The sequence below is a fragment of the Delphinapterus leucas genome, chromosome 19, assembly GCF_059928025.1.
Source record: "Delphinapterus leucas isolate spDelLeu-1000000601 "Yukka" chromosome 19, BTC_Dleu_Yukka2, whole genome shotgun sequence".
NCBI lineage: Eukaryota > Metazoa > Chordata > Mammalia > Artiodactyla > Monodontidae > Delphinapterus > Delphinapterus leucas.
The window spans coordinates 58,604,490-58,614,154 of NC_143147.1; the positions used below are offsets into that span (position 1 = coordinate 58,604,490).

A 9,665-nucleotide genomic window follows, 5' to 3' on the forward strand; every position below is an offset into this window, starting at 1 on the left:
TGGGCGCAGATTGGACCGTGCCCACTAGACGGTAAGCGCTGGGAACCAATGAGCAGCCCGGGGGCGAGGCCTGGCGTCGCCAGGACGGCGAGCCACGGATGTGGAGTGGAGCGGGGAGCGGGATGTGTCTTCTGCTCGGGGCCACGGGTGTGGGGAAGACGCTGTTGGTGAAACGCTTGCAGACTATCCTTCCGCGCCGGGTGGGGGGGATGGGGCCTGGGGTGTAGGTCTGGGTCCGGGGCCTGGGGGTCTGGGGGGCGCTGGTGGCGAGCGGGGTTGGGGGCGCCCGGGCGGGGGGCGGGGCGCCCGGGGCGGGGTCCGGCCAGCGCTCCCTCCTCGGCCCCGCTCGGAGACCTTGACTACCTCGCACAGCTGAGCTCCCGGGATGGGAAGGGCGACCTGGGCGATCTTCCCCCCACGCGGCCCACGGTAGGCGTCCGGCCTCTTGCAGGTTTAGGAGAAGTGGGTCCCCTTGCGGTTAGAAGAGCGCTTTGGGTTCCTTTTTTTTTTGTAATATTTATTTATTTATTTGCTTGTAGCAGGCGGGCTCCTTAGTTGCGGCATGCATGTGGGACCTAGTTCCCTGACCAGGGATCGAACCCAGGCCTCCTGCATTGGGAGCCCGGAGTCTTCACCACTGTGCCCCCAGGGAAGTCCCTGGGTTCCTTTAAATGGAAGCGGGGGTCTGGCGGGTCAGTGTGTTCAGTACAGACTTGAGGTGGTGTCGCCGCGGGGAGCCTGGCTCCGCCTGGACAGAGTCCCAGGGCATCCGGAGCCCCCCGCCCCTCACTACTGGTCAGACTGCATTTGTTGCTCGCCGCACAGGGCGAATCCCGCTGGTGGGCGTTGGTGCCCTGGCCACAGCCAGCCTTGAGGGTTCTGGACGCCTTGGAGCATCTTCAGGCCTCCTCCCTTACGGGTTCCACCTTAGGGCCTAAACACTTGAGAAGACCTATGCTGGGGGTTAGGTTGCAGTGTAAAGGGCTGGGCACGTTGCTATCCAGGAGTTCCGTGTGGGAAAGCGCTTGTGGTGGTCTCTGTGCATCCTGGTTTTTTCCACAGGTGGGTACCAACCTAACGGACATCGTGGCTCAGAGAAGGATCACCATCCGGGAGCTGGGGGGGTGCATGGGCCCCATCTGGTCCAGTTACTATGGAAACTGTCATTCTCTCCTGGTAGGTCGTAGTCTTTTGAACTTCCTTTGGGGAGGTATGTCCCTATTCTAGCGTTGTCTAGTCCCCAGTTTCACTTTGTGTGGGATAGAGTTTGGTTTCCTGGGCAACTGTGCGAGTCAGGGAAACAGGGTCCAGACTAGAGTTGCTTCCTTCTGGGACCCCAGCCTGATCCCTAGGGCTCCTGAGCCCAGGCTAATGTGAAAACTCACAGAAGGCTTGCTGAGGGCAGTGTTCCTTTTCTGCAGGTAACTGTGCCATCCACTCATTGCCTTATTGCCCTGAGTGTGTTTTTACATTTTATGTTTGAATTCTATATCCCCTGGTTTGTCCCATCCTGGCAAGGCCTGTGCCCCAAATTCTAGGACCCTTCCTTGGAAAAGTAATGGCCACACAAGTAGAGACTTCCGTGTAGGTGAAAACAAATAACACCGGTCCTTCTTGCACAGCTCGCTCCCCTCTGCTCTTCCCTTTCTGGAAGCCTTTCTTGCTCTTCCTGAGCCAGGCCCGTGATGCGAGGAGAGGAGGTGTGGCAGGGATGGTGTTCCATTGCAGGGGGGTCCTAATTTCCATTTACTTCTTTCCAGTTCATGGTGGACACCTCTAACCCTACCCAGCTCTCTGCATCCTGTGTGCAGCTCCTGGCTCTCCTTTCGGCAGAACAACTTGCAGAAGCGTCGGTTCTGATTCTCTTCAATAAAATGTACGTGTCCGTGAGCTGAGAGGAAACGCGGGGGTGCCCCAGGGCGGAGCTCCCGTGGAGTGTAGCCAGGAGGGTGGCTCGTTAGGGAGGGGGTGCAGCGATGGCAGCCCAGTCTGACAGGTATTGCTTTCACTCCAGTGACCTGCCCTGTTACATGACCATAGAAGAGATAAAGTCGTTAATCAGGCTCCCGGACCTCATTGCTTGTGCCAAGCAGAACATCACCACGGTAGAAATCAGTGCCTGGAAAGGCACTGGCTTGTCAGAAGTGCTGCGCTGGCTCGAGGACACCCACAGAATGAATGGTTGACTGCAGGGCCGAGAAGCGTGGCTGGCCCGCTCTGTGGCAAGAAGGCAGAAGCAAGCACTGCTTGGCCTCTGGCCATCTGCTGCTTTTATAAGGGCAGGATAAGCCCTAGAAGATGGGGTTCTGTGCTGAGTTGCAGTGATGGGTAAACTGAGGCACCCAGGTTATAGAATTCCTGACATCTGCCCTCTGGCTCCAGAGCTGGGAGAGGAGGACAGGCCTTCCAGGTGGCTTGTGTCCTACACCATCCTGGGATGGTTCTAGGGGATTTGTTCCCCTGCCCACCAGGAGAGCTGCTCTCTCAACTCTGACACAAGCTCCAACCTGTTGAGTTTCTGATACCTTGACAGTATAAGGAAGCTTGTGGGAAAACACCTATTGCTTGGTGCATTTGTGTCCTAGGGCTTCTGTAACAAATCGAGCAGCATAAACTTACGTTCACAGTGCTGGAAGCCAGAAGTGTGGAGGCTCTGAGGGAGAATCCATTCCCTGCTTCTAGTGGCTGCTCGTGCCGCTTGGTGTCGTTGGCTTGTGGCTCGCAGGACTTGAATCTCTGCCTCTGTCTTCACGTGGTCTTCTCTCCTCTTTTTATAAGGAGGATGTAGGGCCCACCCTAAATCCAAGGTGATTTCATCTCAAGATCCACAGTTACATGTGCAAAGATCCTTCTTCCAAAGGTCACCTTTGCATGTTCCGGGGGTTACAACTTGGACGTATCTTTTGGGGACACTATTAAACCTACTGCAGTCTGGTAAGAAACCCTCTGCTTCTGTGTGTGGTTGTGAGTTTCCTACAACAGCTTTCTCTGTCTCAGCTGGTGGTCTAGCTCATTGGGCCATCGGCCCAGGCCCTCAGCCTCCTCGCGGTTTCCAGTTGGTCACTCTGCGGGGGTGAGGGGAGTTCTGTTCTACAGAGGTTTTAAATGGCGCTCCGAGAAAGCTCTGTATGTCCTGCAGGGCAGTTCGGTGTCAAGTCTTCCTTTCCCTGTTGAAGCGATAGGCCTCCCAGTTCAGTGCTGCCGCTCCCTGGGAAGGTTCTCAATTGGCTCTTGGATGTACAGGGCCGGTGCCACCTTCTCAGGCAGACTACGTAGGTGCCAGTGGTCCCCCTCCATGGTGGGTCTGTGGAGATTTCACAGGACCCACAGTGACTGGCTGGCAGATGTCCCCTAATCTCAGGGCACTGAGGAGAGTGTGGCCAGACCTTGAAGTGTCAACCATTCATGGGTCACATGCCTAGTTCATCATTTGGCTTGATGCAGGTGTGTTTTAACAAAGCATTTTAGCATTTTCCAAATGAGGCTGGTACAGGTGGCACTGTTGAGGCCCTCCGAGGGCTTTTGGAAGGCCGGCATGGCCCCCATTGGTCTCATGGGGACCCAGGGCCCCGGCACCCCTGGGTCTCTCTAGGGCGGGAACAGTTCACACCAGCCTGCCTCGGCCACTCTGACCCCAGGGCCAGACATCCAGGCCCAGAGGGGACAGGCAGGGCTACATCCGTACTCCAGGAGATTGGCCTGAGGGTTCTGGGCTCCCGTTTCCCTAGGTGCTCTGAGAAGCGGCTCTCGGTTGGAGTAAATGTCCTCTGTGAAGAGATCCTGGAGCTGGGCAGGTGATCGTGAAGAGCCCTGAAAACAGTTTTCCCAAGACCTGCAGGACAGAGCAGCCGGTTTTGGGAGGTGGTGACTGGCTGGACGGCTCAGTCTGAGGCCATGGAACGGTGCTCTGCAGTGCCCATAACACCTGAACAAGGGTGCAGCGGTGGTTTGGAGCCCTAGTGGGGACCGCTCTGTGACTGTGACCCTGGAGTGGGTGCTGGCCACCTGGAACCTGTCTTTTCCCTTCTGGGATGAAGTGAGGTTCTGAGCAGAGGCTGTCTGGGACCTGAGAATCTGGTGAGGGGCTGGGCACTCTCCCTGGAGAACATGCCACCTGCACATACTCCCCGTTCGCCCAGGTTACAGGGTGAGCTTCTGAACGCTGGGGTCCTGCTAGGCCCCCCAACACCACCCCGCAAGGTTGGCTATCAGAGGGGCCCATCCATCCTCAGTGTCCCCGTTCTCAGAATTGCCTACAGAGCTTGGCAGCATGGTGGCTGGACGGCCCCAGAGCTGCTGACGTGGCCTGGGTGCTGCTGGGGCCTCGCCACCTGCCCTGGTGGCTCCTGGACTTGGCCGTGCTCTGGCTAGCCCCAGCCCTCCTTTCCTTCTGCCAAGCCTCCCACAGGGCCTCCTCTCCCCCCCTTCCGTGCCTTCCAATCCCCACAAGCCCCTGCTCAGTGTTTCCATCAGGTTGTCCCCCACCCCACTCTGGTCAGCTGCGGGTAGAGAGCTCCAGGTCAGCCAGGGCTTCAGTTTCCACCAGGCCTTGCTTCAAACTGCTTATGTGCCAGAAATGGCACGTAAATTCCACCTTCCATGTCCTCCACTGAGGGTGCTGGGGATTGTGCCAGAGAGCAGGAAAAAAACAAAACGGCTCAGGAAGAGGCACAGGTCGGGGGAGAGACGGACCTGGGATTTCCAGGTCCCTGCTACGAGCAAAGGCCACAAATTTCAGGAGAGACAGTTCTGAACGGCCCCATCCAGTGATGGAAATGCCCACTGGCACTTGGAAAAGCCATTGAGCCTGCATCTCCGGGTTTCCAAGTATGGACTCCAACCATGGAGTGAGTGACACCTGGGAATAATGTGCTGCTCAGATCTGCTGGGTTTTATTATCAAGAAAAAAGGGTGTTTCAACTAGGGAAGGAGACTGCCTTCCTCTGTGGCTCCTAAGCTGACATGCAGAACACGCCACCCTGAATGACAGTCTGATGTGCAAACCAGCAGGCCACCTGTTAGCGCACCTTATAAACTGGTGTGTCTGGTGGAGCGGACACACCTGCCCCTGCTGTTGGGCTCCTCTGCTGTTCTTGGTCTGGGCCTAGTGAGTGCCGGGATCTAAAAGAAGGAGCAGCAGAGCTAAGTGGCCCTAAGAGGGAGGAGCTCTGTTGCCACACACACACCCCCCCCCCGAAGCTGGGGCAAGTACTCCATCCAGCGGGAGGGAAAGCAGCAGCCGTGGTACTTGCCTGCACAGCCCACTGTGGACCCCCAAATTCCATGGGGATGCCACAGGGCCCTCTGAACTCAGTACTGACATCTCAAAAGTGCTGATGAAAAAAAAAAAAGGGCTTCCCTGGTGGCGCAGTGGTTGAGAGTCCGCCTGCTGATGCAGGGGACGCAGGTTCGTGTCCCGGTCCGGGAAGATCCCACATGCCGCGGAGTGGCTGGGCCCGTGAGCCGTGGCCGCTGAGCCTGCGCGTCTGGAGCCTGTGCTCTGCAACAGGAGAGGCCACAATAGTGAGAGGCCCGCGTACCGAAAAGAAAAAAAAAGTGCTGATACCGCCACCTGGTGTCTGTGTTCCCAGACTAGCTTCGGGGGTGCAAGAGTCCCCCAGGTATCAGGCAGGAGCAAAGCAAAGACCGCCTCCTGCTGGCCCCAGGCCCAGAGCAGGCCTGGAGCACCAGTGCTATCACGTGCAAGTTTTGTATTTTGTATAAAGTATAAAACAATATGTTTAAGATAATTCACTTGCTCACCTGTTAAAAATGAGTAAAAGAAAATAGTTTTAAAATATCAGTAAAATTAGGGGAATTTCCTGGCGGTCCAGCGGTTAGGACTCTGTGCTTTCACTGCAGAGGGCCCAGGTTCAGTCCCTGGTCCGGGAAACTAAGATCCTACAAGACACGTGGCATGGCCAAAAAAAATAAATCAGTAAAATTAGATAATTTAATGAATTGTGAATTTCATTCACAAAGTGATAGCTTTTTAATATTTAGGAGTAAACTGTCAAGAAATGTAAAGGACACATACGAAGGAAACCACAAACTAGCAGCAAGGAACAGAACAGATTTATATACACAGTGGTTCATAACTGGGGCAGTTTGGGCAGTCTGTAAATATTTTGGATGGTACAGCTGCAGGGTAGGGACTGTGCTACAGCATCTATATGTATCTATAAATATAGAGAGAGGGAGAAAGAGAGAATGAAATTTATTTTAAGGAACTACCTCGGGACTTCCCTGATGGTGCAGTGGTTGGGAATCAGCCTGCCAATGCAGGGGACACAGGTTCGAGCCCTGGTCCAGGAAGATCCCACATTCTGCAGAGCAACTAAGCCCATGTGCCACAATTACTGAGTCTGTGCTCTAGAGCCTGTGAGCCACAACTACTGAAGCCCACACGCTCTAGAGCCCGGGCTCTGCAACAAGAGAAGCCACCACAATGAGAACCCCGTGCACTGCAACGAAGAGTAGCCCCTGCTTGATGCAACTAGAGAAGGGCTGCGCACAGCAATGAAGACCCAATGTAACCAAAAATAAATAAATAATAAGTTGAAAAAATTTTTAAAAATAAGAAAACATTTTAAAAAAGGAACTAGCTCATGTGATTTTGGAACCTGGCAAGTCCAAAATCTGCAGGATGAGCAGCGGGCTGGTGACCTGGGTTGGTGGTATATTTCCAGGCCATCTAGGGCAGATTCCTTCTTGCTTTGAGGGGGAGGTCAGTCTTTTCTGTCAAGCTCTTCAACTGATTGGATGAAGCCCACCCACCTGTATTACGGAGGGTAATCTGCCCTACTCATAAGGTCTACTGATGTAAATGTTAATCTCATCTAAAAAACACCTTCACAGAAACATCTAGAATAATGTCTGTCCCATGGTGGACATGAAAGTGAGTTCCTTGGTCTGAAGAAGTGATGGTCTCCTGTCCAAACTGGAGCAATATCTTCCGTTGTGATTCTTTCATAGTATTCTGAGCATTTGCATCTACCACCAGGGCAGCAAAGCACAGTCCAGGGTTGGCGCCTCTTCATGTCAGGACCCCCTGTAGCCCCAGGCTTCTGGCATCAGTCTGACTTGCCCCCTATGCTCAGGGCCTGCCCACCAGGGCACCTGCTGTGCAGCCATCTGTGGTCTCGGTGTCTCACGTTGGCAGACGGGACCGTTGTTACTGACATTTTGGGCCTCAGAGGGCGCAAGAGGACTACAGGCACCTCAGAGACACTGTGGGTTCCTGTCCAGACCACCGCAATAAAGCGAATATTGTAATAAAGCAAGCCACACAAATATTTTGGTTCACCAGTGCATACGTTTGAAATATTGTGAAAATTACCAAAATTTGACACAGAGACATGGAAGTGAGCAAGTGCTGTTGGAAAAATGGCAACCATAAACTTGCTTGACACAGGGTTATCACAAACCTTCAATCTGTAAAAAACACATTATCTATGAAGCATAATAAAACGAGGTCTGCCTGTATGTCTAGATTCAGCCCGTCTCTGCGTTGCTGCAGTGCCCCATGTCCACAGATTTCATGGACCCAGGTGGCTATCTCACGGGAGCATGTGGGGATAGCTTGTCAGTTCCAATCACCTTCCAAACCTGGAAAGGGGTTCTTCTGATGGACACTAATATGTCCTACTCCAATGTGCCCCTCAAATTCCCACAGTGATTTCCACAGGGCTGTGCCCCAAATGGGCATCCTTTAATAAGCCAGGTTTCCACTGCCCTCCTGCCTGACCATATAGCCAGGCCACTGGCCACTACCCATGAGTAATAACTCAAACATATGGGCTTTTACCACTGCTCAGTTCTTCCATCATTGTTAGAAAAACTGCATGCAATTCAGCCCAAACGAGCTGGTCCATTTTTACCTTTTTCAGTTAGTCTCCATTCTCTGGTCTTTATGTAGCAGCTTTCCAAACGAGATGTTGTCCATTCACTTTGGAACTGCCGTCCACAAACCAAACAGCTCTTTGTTGGTCAGTCGAGAGCTGGTGATAGGGCACTGTCCAAGTGAAGGTAGAATCCAGCACTTCCTCATGCAGTTCCAGAGTCAGTGCTGGGGGCAAAAGAGGCTTCCTGCCTCCTACACCTCCTTGCTTTCCCCAGGCACCTTGGTCTGGTATAAACCATATACCACTTTCATATTTATATGGAACCCTTCTGGGGACTGCCATCCCCATTAAAGTGTTTCTCTGACATCATCCTAGACATCATAGCTTTGTCAGAGCTTTAAGATCATCTTATGTCCTTCAGTCACTGGGGTAGCTTCAGTTAATGTCAGATGGCAAGGTGGTAAACCTTGAGGGTGGTAAACCCCCCTCAAGTGGAAGTTCTCCTGTCCAAAGTCCCAGCAGCCATCGCTGGGGGGTGCTCACAGGCTCTCACCCTCCACACAGGGCCACCACACAGAGAATCTGTCCCTGACTAGCACCCCAGCTTCTACTCCCACACTGTGTGGGCTCAGCCAACCTTACCGGTTCCCATTTAGCATGTCCTGAAAGGCAGTTACATGCCTTCTGTTTTATAAGACTAGGTGGGGGGAATGTCCCCCAGACAGGTATAATGTCCGTCCCCATAATACAATCAGGTAAAACAGATGCAACCACTTCACACAATGCCTGTTCAAACATGCCAATTCTACACACCTTTCCCTTACTTCCATCAACTCTTACATTCCTAACTGTGGCCTCCGGTGTTTCAGTTTTACAACACTGGGTAGGGGAAGTGTCCCCAGCCATCCCTGTAAAATCCCTGTAAATTCAGGTTGGGGGAGACAACTTCTGTACATAATACTTGCCTAAACATTCCAACTCTCATAACCCCACCAACCGTGACACTGTCACATCCTCTCAGCCTGACTGCATCCAAGTCAGGGCTTCACCCAGGCTTTTGGTACCACAGTCTTTGGGCTCCTGGGTCAAGGAGTCCTGGAGACTTCTCTTCTCCACCCCCTATTTTACCCACTCCTGTGCAGAAGTCCCCAGCAAGGGGTTGAGCCAAGAGACCCAGGCCTTCAATCTTTATCTTAGTTAACTGACCTAACTGTTGACCCAAGTGATTGCTGGTTGGGATTCTCAGTGTAATCTCTGCCTTCCGGCTGTTAAATGTCTCCAAACTGGGGTAAACAGAGCAGACTTGTTTGGGGCCCTTTAATGTTGGGGCTCAACAGAGGGTCCCTTTGGTCTGCCCAACCTAGGTAGCACTGTATTAAAACCTTTGTTTTAACCCCATCAGTGTCTGTTTTATTCATCCCATTTCTTTTTTTTTTTTGGCCACACCACGAGGCTTGCAAGATCTTAGTTCCCTGATCAGGGATCAAACCCGTGCCCTCTGCAGTGGCAGCTCAGAGTCCTAACCACTGGACCACCACGGAATTCCCCATCCCCCTTTTTTTTTTTTTTTTTTTTTTTTGCGGTACGCGGGCCTCTCACTATTGCAGCCTCTCCCGTTGCAGAGCACAGGCCCCAAACACGCAGGCTCAGCAGCCACGGCTCACGGGTCCAGCCGCTCCGCTGCATATAGGATCTTCCCGGGCCGGGGCACGAACCCGTGTCCCCTGCATCGGCAGGCGGACTCTCAACCACTGCGCCACCAGGGAAGCCCCCCATCCCATTTCTTAATAACCATGTAAAGAGGGGTGGGGGAAGGGGGAA

General features: G+C 53.3%; 1 protein-coding gene across 3 annotated transcripts; it reads left to right on the top strand.

Annotated features, from left to right (window-relative positions):
• The first annotated feature begins 91 nt into the window (after positions 1-91).
• ARL16 (ARF like GTPase 16) lies at positions 92-9,387 on the top strand. 3 transcript variants are annotated; one of them, XM_089901550.1, is made up of 5 exons: positions 92-183; positions 371-429; positions 1,063-1,176; positions 1,761-1,876; positions 2,015-2,945. In XM_089901550.1, the coding sequence occupies exons 1-5, from the start codon at positions 99-101 to the stop codon at positions 2,184-2,186; spliced, it is 546 nt and encodes a 181-aa protein (XP_089757676.1). In that variant the 5' UTR covers positions 92-98; the 3' UTR covers positions 2,187-2,945. The 3 variants fall into 3 exon arrangements, 2 of the variants coding, with proteins under 2 accessions (XP_089757676.1, XP_089757677.1); XR_016389037.1 differs by lacking the exon at positions 92-183 and adding an exon at positions 3,729-9,387 and having other exon boundaries at positions 302-429; positions 2,015-2,934; XM_089901551.1 differs by lacking the exon at positions 371-429 and having other exon boundaries at positions 98-163.
• The last annotated feature ends 278 nt before the right edge of the window (positions 9,388-9,665 follow it).